We start from the raw sequence: 18,977 nt of genomic DNA, 5'->3' as shown, positions 1-18,977 counted from the left end.
ATACATATTGAAAATGATTTGAATACGGAAGAAGAAGTTTCGAAAGTAGTTATGTTGGTTAACATGTCGTAGCATGTTGGTTACTCTGTAGGCCTTAGCTATAGACAATGTTGCGTTTTTTTAATGAGGCGCATGAGAACTTAATATTCTGGCCATTAATTAAGAATGGTAATATTAGCTTTGAGGAAGATACAAAATATTGTGTTACAACACACCTTTCCAACATACACAATTGCGCTCGCTGTTGGTAAAACAGCTGATACATCAAACAAATGACGATCGTTCACGAGCTTAGCGTATTGAACTCAGTCCGTATAGAGTACGATTCGATCCCACTTTTTAGGTATATCAATCTTGAGACTCAGATCGTTTTGCATCTCCGTTTTCGTGGAAGTTTCAATACGGTGAAGGTATTCAAATAAATCGTTTCAATACTCCATGAAAACGTAGCTATTATTATTATTATTATTATTATTATTATTATTATTATTATTATTATTATTATTATTATTATTTATTGCTGTTGTTGTTGTTGTTGTGGCATGGTTGTTGTGACCCCATCACTTGCACAGGATAGACTGTTCCAGATTGTCTAGACTAGGCAGAACCTCAGGTACATACCTCGAGGAAAAGATATTTGGGTCGGCCCTTAAAAAGATGAAAGGAGACCGTAACAGGCCACTAGGCCTTGAATGACTGATGATGATTATGATTATGACGATGATGATGATGATTATTATTATTATTGTTATTATTATTATTATTATTATTGTTGTTGTTGTTTTTGTTGTTGTTGTTGTTGTTGTGGCATGGTTGTGACCCCATCACTTGCACAGGATGGACCGTTCCAGATTGCCTAGAATAGACAGAACCTCAGGTACATACCTCGAGGGAAAAGATCTTTGGGTCGGCCCTTAAAAAGATGAAAGGATACCGTAACAGGCCACTAGGCCTTGAATGACTGATGATGATTATGATTATGATTATTATTATTTTTTTTATTTTTTTTTTTTTCCTCGCTGTTATTTATACTCGCTTTAACATCTTTGGTCATATCGCGAGTTAATCTTTGGTTGAAATCCGAAGGCCTGTGTGCTATTGTTGAGACAGGTTCTATTGTTGTGAACTAGATGGCGACTGTATATGTATGACTGATTTGTTATGAATATGATTTCGGCGATGAATGAGGCCGGTGATTTTCAGGGATGTTGTGGCCCGAATTTCCTGGCATTTGCCTTACGGTTGAGGAAAAACCCTGAAAAACTTCAACCATGAAATTCAACCCGACCGGGAATAATTTCCTGGTTGAATTATTATTATTATTATTATTATTATTATTATTATTATTATTATTATTATTATTATTATTATTGTTGTTGTTGTTGTTGTTGTTGTTGTTGTTGTTGTTGTTGTGGCATGGTTGTGACCCCATCACTTGCACAGGATGGACTGTACCAGATTGCCTAGACTAGACAGAACCTCAGGTACATACCTCGAGGGAAAAGATCTTTGGGTATGAAGGATGAAAGATGAAAGGAGACCGTAACAGATCACTAGGCCTTGAAGGAGTAATGAAGATTATTATCATCATTATTATTATTATTATTATTATTATTATTATTATTATTATTATTATTATTATTTTATGTGTAATTGCCATAAAATGCATATATTTGATCAATTCTTGCCTGAAACCATACTATTTCCAATTTTAAATTGATATAGTTGGTAGTGCGGCGAACGTGTGGAAACAGCATTGTTGAGGAAGGAGAGGACTGCGACTGTGGCACTATTGATGAATGCCATGAGTTGGATCCTTGTTGTGACCCCATCACTTGCAAGCTGACCACGGAGGCTGAATGTGCATCTGGACCATGTTGTAACAACTGCAGGGTATGTATAATAGGCATGAGTCATGCCGTGTAAGGTCATGCCGCATGACCTTACACGGCACTTTTCTGAACAAAGTGTAGCTGAAAGCACTGACGTTGTAGCTGTGAATTCCACAACGCCCTCTTTTTGAAAGATGATCATTTCATGACCCCACATACAAGGTGCAATCAGTATATTTTCGAACTGCACTTGTATTTATTGTACCTTTAAACATTCATGCGCTTGTCACTGAAGATCATTGCTTACATGCCTGTTGAGTTAGTCTATCAAACAGAGTCAGATTGTCTTTAAGAACTGAGCTCTACACGTGATTTTGTGCAAACATGTCAAGTACCTATTGCGATTTTTCCTGGAATCTCTCCATATATGCCTTATGACTAGTCTTATTCTCTGCCTTTCAAGCGATGCATTTAGTACAGATTCCAGGCGCTTCCTTTGTTCTAGATAACTTTTCCGTTTCCTGTGTCTTGTGTGTTGCCCACATCCAGGACAGTCCGGATACTTATTGATTACTCCTTTTATAGTATGTTCCATTTTGACTTGTCGAGGTTTGAACTTGAATTTCCGGCATGGAAAGCCACTCAGCTAATGGTACAGTAAGCCTACTTTGTATAACTTTAATATGATTTTCTACTGTACATGCATTTCAGTTACGTGCTCGAGGGGTGGTATGCAGGGATGCAGCAAACGAGTGTGATTTACCAGAGCACTGTTCAGGAGAAAATGGCCAATGTCCAATGGATATTCATAAAAAGAATGGAAACCCTTGTGGAACGAACACTGGTTACTGTTTCAACGGTGTCTGTCCCACACTCAATATTCAGTGTGAACAAATCTGGGGATATGGTAAGTGTGATCTCTATTTCCAAAACTATTTTCTCATCTTATTACTTTGACGATAAAAACATTAAATAATCACTTACGTTACGGAAATACAATGATAAAAACTGACGAAAACAAGAGATCTTTTCAACAAGCAGAAATATTTCTGTTCTCACAGTTTCAAACACCTGAGTATGAAGGTAGTTGGTGGAAAATGAAAGCTTTATAATTTAATGATTCTTTACAGATATAAGGTCATCCTACATATAGGGTGTTTCTAAATTAGACCGACAAACTTTGGGATCGGATAGCTAACCTTATTTCAAACAGTTTTTGTTAAAGAACCCATGGGCTGTGACACTTTTAGAGAAAGAGGGGTTTATGTCACTACATGGTTCGATCGTACAGGAAGGGATCGAAGTAATTAGTTACGTGAAAAGTGAATAAACAAATCATTAATGTTACAGGCACAATTTATTGACTCAAACATACAGAAAAACACAAACAAAATAAACCGAATGTAAAGGAAAAACATTCACCAATATTAAATTAGAAGGTTGGAGCCATTGCTTTACTATATCATCACCAGGCACAGAAACGCATGAAGTTCAGAACGCACGGACGATAGTGTTGTCTTGATCGAGTGGACTGGGAGATGGAGCGCGTCGTTTCTTCGTGTCTTAACATGTAAACAGTCCGTCATAGTACAGCACAAAATATATTTTATCCTGTACAGATGCAGTATAAGTTATACAGTACATTCCTAGTGTAGACAATAAATGTCTACCATTAAAGTATTAACGTGAGTTGTAACCTTCAATCAGGTGTCCCTACGCCGAAGCCTGTTACACGTAACGCAGCAAAGCAGCAATACACACAAGGTAATGCACATTACGGACCCATCTGTGCTGTTGCAGTCATCCCACACGGGTCATGACGTCATATATACTATATGTTCTCTAAACCTTATACTACAGTCCCGTCGCTCTAATTTCCGGTAGCCAATCACGTTGCAGGTCGGCTACATTTAAACGTGTGCGTCTTGTGATTCGCTGATGAAGATGGTATACATTTCCTAAGGCTGGATAAGTACTTAATATAATCGCCCGCCATTTTGGCTCTTTCGTTGGCGTTCGCAGAAAGTACACGAGGACGTTATTTGCCGCTTAATTATTTGCTGAATTACAATGCGTTTGATTTATTATCATAGGAGCTACGATATGATAATGTTTAACGGTGTGGCAAATAGATTCCTCGTCTGGTAGCCCGGCAACGAAAGAACAAAAATGGCGAACGATACCTAGACTTTATAGAGCCTTCACCTCCTAAGACGTAAGCAAAGAGGAGGAGTCACGCCGGGAATAACAGCGTCGCGACTTTACTTACTCTGTGTTCCTAGGCCGAAGCCTGATTATCACTACAATAAGTGCTCGAACACACATCCATTGACTTCCAGAAAAGCATTGCATCGATGTGTCGTACTTTGTCGTACCCTTTCAAAGACGCCAGGCATTTCCCTGATTTCAGATATAGCGCAGACAATGCGTGTTGATCTTCTTCAAAGTCAAGAGGTTTCGTCAACCATAGGTAGTAATCATATTCGGTTAATGCGTGATACCGAGCTTAGGGAATAAAGAAACCAGGTCGAATAATGATACTGCGCTGATGGAGTAAACAAATTTTGTGACTCCTCTTGCACTGAAATGAAGCGTCCGAACCCATGGGTTCCTTAACGAAAAATGTTTGAAATAAGGTTATCTATCCGATCTAAAAATTTGTCGGTCTAATTTAGAAACACTCTGTATATCTCCGACACAATTTGGCTAAAAAATATGTTTTATTTTGAAGTTGTGGGGTTTTGTAAACCTGTGTAGGAATTTAATTCAATCTACATTTCGGAACTATTTATAGCTTCAATCGTCAAGATGAACATCCAAGAAATTAAATTTCTGTACATGATTTAGAAACCATAGGCGCCGACTTATCGGGGCAAGGCACTTTCTGCGCCCTTAACTTATAAAGCCAGCGACGTCATCACCCCCCAGTAAAATTAACCGAGGGGCCTCGTCCGTTAGAATAGTTCGAAGAGAGATTTCTCGTTTTAAAAACAAAAGTAATTAATTTGTTTGAAAGAGAAAGTAAGTCTTAACGTAACTAGGACACAATCCAAAAATAGTTATTTGAAATCCATAGAAGGATCAGCTGTCGCAATGATCATGTTAGTGACGCAACTCGCATTGCCCCCTTCGTATCTTTCCTCTTGTATTTGAGGTAGGTGAATACCCACACATGAGGCAACAACAGTGATTCATTTTTTTTTTTTTTGGTCTAAGATCCACTTTTTTTTTTCAGTTCATTTCAAATGTATCGACTACTGCGATCGAAGAGTAACGGTCATAACTAGGCCTATTATTAAGCAGAAATAATAATACGGAATTAACAGTGTATTTGACTTTTTTTTTTTGCCTAAACCAGTTTACGAATTATTCTTAATATTCAACATTGTTTCATAAACAATTAAATTTGTTATGAAATTTAAAAGTAACCTTATCAATATTCAGTTTTCGTAATCGTCTTGTTAAGGTAAGCGTTCACTACTTCCTCTTGTATTTGAGGTAGGTGAATACCCACACATGAGGCAACAGTGATTCCATTTTTTTTTTTCCTAAGATCCACTTTTTTTTCAGTTCATTTCAAATGTATCGACTACTGCGATCGAATAGTAACGGTCATAAGTAGGCCTATTATTAAGCAGAAATAATAATACGGAATTAACAGTGTATTTGACTTTTTTTTTGCCTAAACCAGTTTACGAATTATTCTTAATATTCAATATTGTTTCATAAACAATTAAATTTGTTATGAAATTTAAAAGTAACCTTATCAATATTCAGTTTTCGTAATCGTCTTGTTAAGGTAAGCGTTCACTACATCGTATCGCACTCCTCGTACGAATCGCACGCAACGGATATTTTAAGTGCAGTGCGTTCACTGTAACGGCTCCACCTCATCGCCTCATCGGATTCCCTATCAGCTGTTTAAAACATGACGTCGTACGATATTGACATTACTGAAAGCAAAGGAGTTGAGATTAGGTCTATTAATTACGTCTGTTAGCGAATAAGAATTTGTAATTGCTTCATGCGTCTTAATTGAAGAGGAAGAAACGAAAGAAATATTATGGTTACATAATATATTTGCAAGAAACGGCTTGATTACTGTAATGGGAATGCCTCAAGTTATATAATTCTTCGCAATTTTAAGTTTTCCGTCTGCAATTTTGGCGCGACACTGAACATGGCACAACATAGGCTAATAGTAACAGTTGACCAATTAAAATTGATTTATTAAAGAAGGCCATGATCGCACGCATCGGAAAAGTTGCCCATCCGAGAAACGCGGACGGATTTGCCGAGAGGCGATGCGTCCGATACGATGTAGTGAACGCGGTTACATAACAATTACAGCAAAGATAGTCTCTTTCCGATCCGTGCGATTCGACCGATGAGTGCGATACGATGTAGTGAACGCTTACCTTTATGGTCATAATTGCAGGTGTGCCCTTGTTAAGTGATAACTATCAAAGCTTGTGATAACGTAGCTATTGAATTTATTAATTCTTAATAAAGAAAACTGTTCAAAATAAAACTGCAAATTACGAAAAGAGTGATAAATTGGATTGTAGTAGTGGTAGTGAAACTATTGCTGCAAAGATCAATGAAAGGACCTTAGTTTTCAACCACGTTGGGGTACGCAATTTCCATGGGTATTATATAAAAAATCAGACGATGTTATTTTCTGTAAAATATGTAAGAGAATTAAAAAAAACAGAAATTAAAGGTCTCTCGGTCTTTTGTGCGAAGTTCTGCCCCCCCCCCCACACTCGCAATATTAAAAAAAAAAGTCGGCGCCTATGTTCAAAACCAAAAAATTCCATCATATTACTATCAACATAAAAACAGAGTTCTTGTTCATATTAAGGCCTTATAAGTTTCAAATTTTAACTTTACAGCTTTTTCTTACATTTATATCAATCGTATGATATTGTTATTTCAGGGGGTATTGCTGGCGATAAGCAATGTTTTGACCAATTCAACTCCAAAGGTTCTATAAACGGACACTGTGGGATGGATAGCAATGGACAATATACCAAATGTGATCCTGAGTAAGTATTGTCAAGTACTTTGCATAAATATTTATGTACAAAGCCAGTTCTGAAATCTAAATTACCTTGTGCACGCATTCATAGTTTAAAGCACTAATTTTTGTTCAATTGTTTACCGAGGGTTTGAGAAAACATGTATCGTGCACGTAAAGAAAATTAAAAAAAAAAACGCGTAAAAATAAAAATCTCAGTGGTAGCCACTGGCTACTTCCTGTGGGCGCCCTTGACCACAGTCCAGAATTAAGTGTACAAATGAGAGAAAGGGATGTACATTAAAAAGAAGACTCATAAATTTGTGTCCTAATTGAAGAAAAGTTAGATTATAAAGGATAGAAGCTACAACATTTTCCCAAGAAATTGTTAAGAAGGTAGCTCGAAAAGTAAGTGTATTCATGATATGAGATGAGCTTGGAAAGCGAAGAAATTAAAACTACACAACAGTCATTGAAACGCCCGGGATTGTCTCGTGTGTAAATGTGCTCCTGATTGAGACTAGCGCAGGTTCCAGAAGGATCGTAAAAAATGCGAACATTTTCTGAAGCAACTTTCTGGTTTCGCTCTGGGTGTTCTGAGATTCCCGCACTGATTGCTAGTTAACTGCAATAGTGATAGAATAGAAAGCAAGACGACTCTCATGATAGAAATTTAGAAGTTGCCGAACTTCATTCAGTTGTTTGAATCTGGAAATACTGTGAACACTAAACAATGGTGGCAGTCCGTAGCAGACGTCTCCAGTGTGAGTTTCAAAGAATGGTAACGGGTAGCCTCATTTTTCTTTAAAAAAAAAAAGACTTATTTTTAATGTTGTAACATTTTCACTCGTGACGTAATTGTTGTGCATCCTGCATTTTAACTATATTTTTTATTAGGCCTACATTTCAATTTATACAATGTACGAGAATACACGAACTAGTCGGCCTGATTGACACTGTTGCCAACTGGACGGAAATTCCGTCAAAATTGACGGAATTTCAATGTAGCAGACGGGAAAAGAATGGCTTTGACGGGTGACGGATTTTCTGACGGAAATTACCATTTACATCGTCCTTTGGCTTTTTTAGCTGCTGTCATTTGTAATTGTTTAATTTTGGGGGGAGCGTAGACCAACGAAGCACATCAACTGCAGAACTAGAGACAGATGATGTGGATGAATTATTATTATTTTAATCAAGATTGTTAAGGAAGTTGCGTTAATATGTGCTTTTATTTGAATGTAGATATATTGAGTGGGTGTTACTTTTTTTAATTTTGACGGATTCTGACGGATTTCCAGGTGTTAGACGGGGATACAATTTATGTGTTGGCAACACTGTTGGATGATGCAGTTGGTACTTGGTATAGCGTTGGCCTTCTATGCCCGAGGTTGCAGGTTCGATTCCGGGCCAGATCGATGGCATTTAAGTGTGCTTAAATGTGACAGGCTCATGTCATTAGATTTACTGGCATGTAAAAGGACAAAATTCCGGCACACCGGCGACGCTGACATAACCTCGGCAGTTGCGAGCGTCGTTAACATTAACATCCACGATCTATTATAATGATAAAGCAAACCTGCAGTAGGCTACCTTCTTGTGATACTGTGTATTCTGCAAGAGTTTTCCGGCCACAGCAATTAAATAAGTAGTCTAAACAAAACGCTGACGTAACTATGACGTGACCCAACCTAACCTAACAATGTAACATGAGATAGGTGAAACTTGAATACAGGTAAGCGTCGCTTTATCTGAAATAGCAACTTGCCAATGTTTGCGACAAGGTTAGAGAGGTTTTGAGGAGGGATCAACTAAGTGGCAGGCCAAGGTTTGTGACAGATAACCCAGTCCCGAGATGTCCACACCTGTGGAGTAACGGTTAGTGCATCTGCCACGAAACCAGGTGGCCCGGCTTCGATTCCCGGTCGGAGCAAGTTACCTGGTTGAGGTTTCTTCCGGAGTTTTCCCTCAACCTAATACAAGCAAATGCTGGGTAACTTTCGGTGCTGGACCCCGAACTCGTTTCACCGACAACACCTTCATCTCATTCAGATGCTAAATGACTTAAGGTGTTGTTAAAACGTCGTAAAATAACCTACTAAAAGTATATTGACATTGCTTCATATATTTTCATGCATATGCACTAAAATTCAATAAATATTATATTTATTAACCCTGGATTGCGTACTACATAATTAATGAAAGAAGGGTGTACGAGACTTCTGACTAATATAGTGGTCGACAGGTTATGAGTTCGTGACGTTAAAGCATGTTCACTCTTGCTGAGCACGTGAAGTGGAGCAATTGAGTTACAGTCACACAGCGGCAAACAAGTGCAGTTCCATGGCGGCATGCACATTATTGTTCGGCAGAATTAGTGAAGTTGTGGATGAAACGAGCGTTGAGCGGATTCCGCCGATTTTGGAATAGACACCGACGTACTTGAACTGCCAACATAGAAAACAAAAAATCACACTCAATCGCTTTCACCTTCATCTTGACGGGATAATAAAAGCCTAAACTAACCTAACCTAACCTAACCTAAGTGTATCGGTATCTATTCCAAAATCGGCGGAATCCGCTCAACGCGCGTTTAACCCTAACTTCTATAGAAGCTTTCCCCAGGCAAGTGTCCATAGGCGGAGTTATGCTGCCCCCCCCCCCCACCACAAACTTGTCTGACCTTTTTTTTCTTCTATTAACATTAGAAAATATTGAATGCAAAAGACTTTTCTTGCTTTTGTTTATGATTAAGTTTCTGTGCTTAAATTGACTATAATATACATGAGGAGCAAAATGTTGGCATATTGTTAAATGTCCGTACATTTCGTTCATTCCTTGTCCTTTCATCTGTATATTTCACATTTTCCACCCATGCTGGTATTCTCACAAAAAAAAATAGTTACCATGACTTACGCCCCAACCCTCGTATTAATGCAGATGTATTAAGTACAGGCCGCCACTGTAGTATTCACCTGATGCATATCAGTACTACTCTGCCAACCCAGAGCACCAGCTGCCAATTCTTTTATAAGGAAGTAAAACTGCTCTTAGGAATGACGTCATGGAGCACAGACCTGCCGACCACTGACTAATAATACGAAACTCTAGTTCCATTTTGCTTTGAAGATGAAAAATAGACTTTTAGTAAGCAATATATTGAAGTTGCATTAATGTTTGTTTGTAGAAATGTACGCTGTGGGTCATTGCAATGTCAACTGGGAAACAGGTATCCAATAGTAGCCGGAATGGACCAACTCTACTCAAGAACAATAATCTCAATCAAAGGAGTAGAGTACGAGTGCAAGTAAGTGACTTAATGACTAAGTCTCAGGGACTCATCATGAGGCTGTGAAAGTACAGTGGAAACTTGATCATCAGTTGCTAAATTGCATCACCAAGAGTAATGATTACATTGATTCGTAATTCCTGAGACCTATTTTCCATGGAACATATTTGCTGTCTTATAAGGTAGTAATGCTGTATTGATGTCTGAAAATCCTTTATGTTTAGCCTACTGTTTCATATTTCTTTTTCCCAGAATCTCTTCAGAACCAATAGACCTGTATTTTTTGTAAAATTAATGTTTTAACTTTCATGCAATTTTAAACTGCAACCATATTAAACTTAAACCCTTAATGATAGTGGAATTGCATTGTTATGCATTAGTCTTAAAATAGGTCATGGACAAGGTAGAGTATTCATTGGCCACTGAATGAATATTGCACACTTTTATCACTGCCGATGTGGTGCTATAAAACAATTTTCAACACTTGTATTACAGCGACAATTTTCAACACTTTTATCACAGCCACAACACATTTCAATTCTTATTGTACTATATATATTATAGAATTATCACTACATTAACACATTTAATATTTCACAAAACATACAATGAACGAACTAAATGTAATTATTATGAAAGTCGCCATATTTTCTTCCTGCAATCATGATCCACTTCCACTAAATGACAACCGACATGAGTAGCAGGTATGGCAATATATGTAAACGAAATGATACTGAACGTGAGGAATGTTACTACTGGTGTGTAGTATTGTGTGACAGGTTAGGTAAGGTTAGATTAGGTGTGTATTATGTGACAGGTTAGGTTAGTAAATGAAAATAAGTATTATAAATCCTTCAATAACTGTCTATTTTTAACCTAATGAGTAGTACAAGAATTACATTAGGATAATCACATAAAATATATGACTAGTGCTTTCGCCAATTGGATGGCATCTTCAGGTCTAATTAGCATATTATGATGCCATCCAATTGGCGAAAGCACTAGTCATATATTTTATGTGTATAACGTAATGTAATTCTTGTACTACTCATTAGGTTAAAAATAGACAGTTATTGCAGGATTTATGATACTTATTTTCATTTACATGTTAACTTGTCGGACCAACATTCCTTTTAAATTTTTAAAAAAGGTTAGGTTAGGTTTGATTAGGTGTGTAGTATTATGTGAGAGGTTAGGTTAGATTAGGTGTGTAGTATTATTACTATGTTAGCGACACTGAAACCCACTACAGTCTCTGCTTCATATTACGTAACATTAACGAAATATGGCCATATTCTTTATTCACACACGACGATTTTTGTATATAAGTAAGGTACGTATTTGAGGTGGGTTGGGTGGGTTTACAGCTCTCCCAGTGATCATATCCAATTTCTACTACTCCATACTACTGATATTTTCAATGGATTGGTGGATTTATTTTATTCTGGTTCCATTCAAGAGAAAGGGACTTGTAACACTTTATGTATAGGTGTCACTCTTGTATATACAGTATATTCTGATTTGCAGTGCACTGCTGTCTATTCTGACCTTGCTATGTGTAATTACCTAATCCTTTGCTTGTTGGTGTTCACTTTATGGACCAGCTTTCATCTATTCTCTTTACGTTTTCTATTAAACATAATTTCCTTTGCCCTAATGTTGCATATAGATTGTTCCTGAGAGAAACATTAAATGAGAATTATATTTGCGTCGAAGTTAGTTTTATTCTTTAATATTTTGTCGTCATATATGAGTGTAAGGTAAAATATAACTTAACATTTTCAGTATTGTAGTTATTATTGTGTTGTAATATAAAAGCACGTGCAACTCAAACCAAGAAATGGATTCGGAACACCTCAAAATCTGTGCTTCAGTGGCTAGTCATGATAATATCTTTGAAAAATATTGGAGTGCAAGAGGTCAAATGACTTTATTGTCAAACGCCTGGCATTAGAAAACAACAACAACATATAAAAGCACACATGTTACGGAAGAATGTTTTATTTAATGCTTCTCATCACCATTCTTGATCTGACATGATGCAATTCAGCTCTTTAAATGCCATATCATTCATATAATTGTCATTCTTTGTTATGCTACAAAAGATTATAGATATATTTTTTTATGTTTTATAATACCGGTACTGGTAGTTTACAGTTAATTCTGTCATAGTTTATTTTCATGTCGGATATTTTACAAGTCCACCATAACTAATTTAATTTTTTTAATACAGAACACTCAAGTTTCTGCTGTACATCAATGGTGGACAGTCAAAAGTCGTGATTTTTTTAAACATATTGGTGCTTAAAAAATTTTTTAAATTTGTTTTATCTATGTGGAAAAAAATAGTTATCTTTACGCTGAAGTATTGAGTATTTTTATTATTAACGTGTTATCTCATATATTATAGCACTTTTGGCACCAAATTTCTCATTTCATTGACATCAGTTTTTTGTTTTTGGTTTTTAACTGTACACCATTATTGCAATTGATGTTTCTTTTTATTCCCTTTTAGTTTCCTTAGTTCCTACTCTGACCTGAAATGTAATCAACCCGTAAAATATTATTTTTCTTTGTTTTTGTTATGGAAAAATTAAACATTTTCCTTGAAAAAAAAATAAGGTACAAGTATACGTTTTTTACTGATGATGAAACTGAATTTATATTACCCTTCTAGTAATATTTATAAATCTCTTCCACTACTTAAACACATTTAAATTAGCAAATGTTTACTAAGAGGTAATATAGTTGTTAAAAATATTTTCTTGTAATTTAAAATTTGTCCCAGAATGATTTCATGTCATGTTATTACAACGGATTAACAAAGGGAGGAGAAGGAAATGTAGGTAAAAACATATTATAACAGTGCAATAAAGTCATTGTTACTGTATATACTACAAGCATTTCCCTCTACATCCTAAACATAGATCTTTAAACTATAGTAGAACTCCATTTATTCGAAATAAAGGTGGTGGAGCCATTTCGGTTAACGTGATTTTTCGGATAATCGGTGAGAAATATTTTCGGTAAAAATGGGAAGGAAAAGAGATCGTTAAGCATGTGAATTACAAAAAAAAATTCAATGAATTTAATATTGTAATTGCACATCAATTTTACATCCAGTAATAATCATTTTACTCGACATTGCACTCACGTAACAAAAAAATAAGACGTACCGATAACGCTATAACTGCAACACAATTACAGTAAAATGAATGAGAAATTGGGAACTTACCTCTAATGCATACACCATAATCCTGTAATTCCCAAATAGGTGGGAGGAGAGGGGGAACAAAAAGAATGTCTCACTTAATGGGACTGTACACGTCTGGTAATTATACAAAACAAGTGTTTTGGGGATGGAGGTGGAAAACAGATGTAGCATTGACACTTAAATTTGTAGCCATGCTGTAGGATATGAATAAAATGTTGCTGGAATGAACAAAACATTGGCTGTTTTTTTTTTTTTTTTTTTTTGCGCGATGTTGTTTCTGATGAGCCAAATTCGGTTCAGTTAAGAGGGGTTTTATTGTAATAGAACAACGTTGTATACATAGTATTATTGTATAGAAATATTTTCATTATGTCAGCTTCATCCTATCCTCTAAAGAAAAGATGTAATGGAGTCTTAATCCAGATAAAGAAAACAAATTCCATAGTCTTGACCCTTATGCCGTGGTAACAGATAATTTGAACAAACACTTTTATATATTTCAATAAATATTGTGTCAGTAACTATGTGTAATACGTAAAATTCTGTTGTAATGAAGGAATTTGATCTTTCAGAATGTTCTTTAAAAATACTACTACCTGTCTTCTGTCGCATGGCTGCATACAATAGCCATCTGCTATAAAATAGATACCTAGTTCAGAATCAGAAAATAAAAGTGTACACTGTTACAGTAAATTGTCAACGTGTTAACCATCTCTCTCATACGTCTATATCTTTTGAAAATGTGCTTAAAAACAGTATATTTTTTCACATTAAATGTTAATTTGTTTTATGCTCGACCATGCCGAAATGTAGTAATTATACACCTGGTAGTAGCCCTTTAATGCACCTCATTAAAGTACACCTATTCATTATAGTTCAGTTGTTCAGCCAATGAGAAATCACCATTTTAGCATTATGAAACCGCAAGTATCGATTATTCTCTGATATGCAATCGAAAGACAACTAGCGAAACGTCACGGAGGCTGGAAATCCAATACTGTCGCAGAAGGTTATGTTCTGTTACTATAATAATTAGCGTTAATTGTAAATAATATTCAATTAAATTCAATTTGTCATCTAGTTTTTCAATTCTAAATCAATTTCCAGGTTATATCAAGATTAATGTTCATGTTATTCTCAAGATTATATCAAGGTCAATGACATTCGTTCCTCGGAAAAAATCAATACTTTCGCATCTGCGCACATCTCACAATTTAGAAGGTCAGTTCCGCTCCTAACTTAGATAACCATAACATGAATACTTATGAATAATTTCAAGTTAGAAATATGGTCGAACATAAAAAGTCGTATGAAACTTGCTCGTTTCATAAAAAAACATACTCGCGTCTTAATTACTACCATTATAGGTGCGTTGCATAATGTACTATTGTGTTTTCTCAGCCAAGACACACCATTCTCTTTTCGATTTTTAATTTACAATGATCCAATTATTGCAGGAAATTTCACCAATAGTATTGTTGGCTTGTCATGGACTGAAATTTACAGGAACTTCCTACAAGTCTTTCTCGGTGAAGATTTCTTGATGAATATATTAAAAACAAACATTTGTTTTTCAAAATTATTCTTCATTTTCATAACATTAATACATTACTACATGGTGATTACATTTATTTGCGTTTCAAGTTGATACCAACTTTTGTTTCACATTTTTATTGCAGCAGAAAACAGTGAATTGCCTGCAGAAAGAGAAGTCTTTGTTAGAGGCATATTTCTCGTGTTACGATATTTCTAATGAACAACTCCTGTATAAACTCAGTCAGCAATAGAAAATGGTGCATTGGAAAGTTAAATTAATTTCCCTGTTATGATGGTAATTACTAGGAGAACATTTGTCGGATTGTTGATAATTACATAAGATTAATAATATATTAAATTTGTTTGTTTTTCGTTTTCTTAGCTTAAAAAATGTAATTGTGCAGATTTATGTAGTATGATATTATTCTGGGATTTTTCTGAATATTGGTAGACACTGTACTTCCAACGAATGTAACTGATAACAGTTTGAACAAGAAGTTTCTGAAACTTTCTGTATTTGTTGGAAAGCAGCCTCATGTAAAATAAGCCACAACTGTTTACCATTCGTGTACACCTTAGTATACCTTGAATTGTCTTTGTTGACATGCTATCTCTAGGGCGACGAGCGGTACAATAGATTCTCCCGAGATTCCGGATATGGGCCTGGTTAGAGATGGTACTCCTTGTGGAGATAATCTGGTACGTAACATAACAAGAATATGTTTTCTATTATTATTGATGTATGTTATGATCACAATTGAAAGTACGGAATTTTTTTAATTTGTCACATTTTGTTATGTTTCTCTGCTACTTACTTAGAGACTTACATGCATTACAGAAAACCTGTTCATTCAGTTTGAAACCTGTTATTGAACTGCAAAATGAGTTCTTTATTCTTGGAAATAATACATACCTTGTTATAGGTGAAACAGAAACAATAATAGTAGTAGTAGTAGTAGTAATAATAATAATAATAATAATAATAATAATAATAATAATAATAATAATAATAACAACAACAACAACATAGGCGGAGATACGGAGGGTTGTGGGGAACAATGCCATAGTGATAGGCTACTGTCTCTCTCTTAGCATTAATAATAATAATAATAATAATAATAATAATAATAATAATAATAATAATAATAACAACATAGGCGGAGATACGGAGGGTTGTGGGGAACAATGCCATAGTGATAGGCTACTATCTCTCTCTTAGCATTAATAATAATAATAATAATAACAACAACAACATAGGCGGAGATACGGAGTGTTGTAGGGAGCAATGCCATGGTGATATAGGCTACTGTCTCTCTCTTAGGATTAATAATAATAATAATAATAATAATAATAATAATAATAATAATAATAATAATAATAACAACATAGGCGGAGATACGGAGGGTTGTGGGGAACAATGCCATAGTGATAGGCTACTATCTCTCTCTTAGCATTAATAATAATAATAATAATAATAATAATAACAACAACAACATAGGCGGAGATACGGAGTGTTGTAGGGAGCAATGCCATGGTGATATAGGCTACTGTCTCTCTCTTCGCATTAATAATAATAATAATAATACTAATAATAATAATAATAATAATAATAATAATAATAATAATAATAATAATGTATTTATTCTGGCGAAGTAAAGGCCATCAGGCCTTCTCTTCCACTTAGCCAGAAACAAAAGAAGCTGATACAATTCTACTAATATTTAAAGAACACTAATAAAAAATGTATACAGTCATACAAGCACAAGTTCAGTAAATTAATGCAAACATACTAAATAATAATTACAAAATAATATAAGGCTAGAAGTTACATTCAATAAATATGCAAGTGGTAAGTGAACCAATATTACAAATTACACGAATAACAGATTCAAATAAATTATCATTATACAAAACTGAGGAAAATTAGATATATATATATATATATATATATATATATACACACACACACATACACACAAAGGAGAATTAAACATGAATACTGGTCACGTGTTTAAACAATTTACTTTTAAATTGCAATATTGTTCGACAGTTCCTGAGGGAGCTGGGTATGGAGTTCTAGAAACGAATTGCTGATACTGTGAAAGAGGAAGAACAGTGAGCTGTTTTATGGCAAGACATAGATAATAAAGGGGCATTTTTAGAACGAGTACCCAGGCTGTGATATGAGGACAAGAAATTAAAACGCACTGAGAAATAGTTAGGCAAAGAAGTATTGATGATGCGATATAGGAAAATTAGTGAATAGATATATCTTCGGTCCTGTAATCTTACCCATTGGAGCGTTTCAAGGGAAGGTGTTATGTGGTCGTATTTGCGGATGTTGCAAATGAAACGTATGCAGGCATTATGAATGCACTGCAATGTTTGGGCTATGTTAGAATTTAAATCTAGCATTAGGTATGAAGAAAGCTTAATTCTGCAAAAAATACGCAGATCAATGTTTACGTAAAAGTTATGTTTCTAAGTAGGATTTACAGTCATTCATTATGAGATTTATGTTTTTTATAGTGTGGATAAGAAAGAATTGAGCCAAGCCTGAAACGTTTTCTAGAGAGAGTTCATCCAGTTCGCTTCATGAGACAGTGAGTTCACAAGAAATCTGTTCCTTTTTAAAAGTATAGAACAAAGTGGAAGTAAACCTATTAATAGGCCTAATAATAATGAAGAACCTGCTAATACTATGGATATTACTCCGTAGTGTAAATGTTGATATATATGCAATAGAATTCAACCTACAGCTAGTGACAAATGACGAAGTGGACAAATATGAAGCATCCTACAGAATCAGTGTTGACACAGCTCTCTAGTACACACAATGCTCTTAGGACCTGGTTAACGAAAATCGACAGTATTATATTATTTGATAAAGTTGAAATTTTGCTGTACTTAGCTAAGCAGTGTATAGGCTTCAGAGGACATAGTGAATTTATTTTTTCATTGTGTACGTATTGTCCACAGTTCTAGAGTATCAGTTAGCATGTTTGACTGTGAAACGAGCAGACAGATCTCCTGTGGGACAAGTTACCTGATTGGGGTTTTGTCCGAGGTTTTCCTTCAACTAACAGAAATGCATATAGAGTGTTAGTTGGGAGACCGGAAGGAAAAATACCTTTAGGGAGGCCGAGACGTAGATGGGAGGATAATATTAAAATGGCTATGAGGGAGGTGGGGTATGATGATAGAGACTGGATTAATCTTGCACAGGATAGGGACCGCTGGCGGGCTTATGTGAGGGCGGCAATGAACCTTCGGGTTCCTTAAAAGCCATTTGTAAGTAAGTAAGTAATTGAAGTAGAATTGCTGGGTAACATTCGGCATTGGAGCTCGGACCAGGGTTGTAGTCAAACCAGGGCAAGTCAGAGTGGTGCCCCGGTACTTTTTTCTGTAACCTGGGAGCACCCTGTTTCTTTATTTTTACTTTTTAAAATAATTATTATTATCTTACTTGCTTCTTACTCAACTTTATATTTTACAATACCTATAGATTAGTCTTCTTCTTCTTCTTTTACATCATGGAATTAGGCCTCAGGCCGGTTTCCACATCAAGAGATCGAGTCTCTCCTCCTTGTCATCGGACGCCCAACATTCCTTCTACCTTTAGGTTGGTAGTGGAGTAAAATCAGTGGAAGCCTGTAAGGTGGCATTCTTTCTATGTGCTGTAGCCAATTAGATCTTAGACTTCGAATTCTTTTTGTCAGGTTAAAAATATTTAATTCTGTTCTGTTCTCCTCATTATATTTCTTGTCTAATAATGTATAGCCTGCTACTGAACGTAAGAACTTCATTTCAGCTACCTCTGTTCTTCTTTTATTTGATCTGTTAAGTGTCCAATTTTCGCAGGCGTATGTCAGCATTGGTACTGCCATTGTTTTATAAAATTTTAGCTGTGTGGATTTTAGTGTTTTATTTTTCAACGTTCTTCTTATTGTTCCGCACATGTTATAAAATCTATTTAATTTTATGTTTATATCGTTCTTTTGACAGTAAGATACTGTACGTTGAATCCTAGATAATTGAAGTTATTTACCTGCTCTATTAATTTGTTATTAATCATCATTTTGCATC

General features: G+C 35.4%; 1 protein-coding gene across 1 annotated transcript in view; it reads left to right on the top strand.

Moving 5' to 3' along the window:
* mmd (disintegrin and metalloproteinase domain-containing protein mind-meld) overlaps nt 1-18,977 on the top strand; it is a 1,174,763-nt gene that overhangs the window by 1,018,471 nt on the left and 137,315 nt on the right. Inside the window, exons 12-16 of the mRNA XM_069819516.1 lie at nt 1,726-1,893; nt 2,544-2,739; nt 6,772-6,880; nt 10,040-10,159; nt 15,509-15,590. Of these exons, the coding sequence (XP_069675617.1) occupies nt 1,726-1,893; nt 2,544-2,739; nt 6,772-6,880; nt 10,040-10,159; nt 15,509-15,590 (675 nt within the window). The remainder of the gene's footprint in view (nt 1-1,725; nt 1,894-2,543; nt 2,740-6,771; nt 6,881-10,039; nt 10,160-15,508; nt 15,591-18,977) is intronic.

The sequence above is a fragment of the Periplaneta americana genome, chromosome 1 (genome assembly GCF_040183065.1).
Source record: "Periplaneta americana isolate PAMFEO1 chromosome 1, P.americana_PAMFEO1_priV1, whole genome shotgun sequence".
NCBI classification, from domain to species: domain Eukaryota; kingdom Metazoa; phylum Arthropoda; class Insecta; order Blattodea; family Blattidae; genus Periplaneta; species Periplaneta americana.
This window is presented reverse-complemented; position numbering and strand designations above follow the sequence as displayed.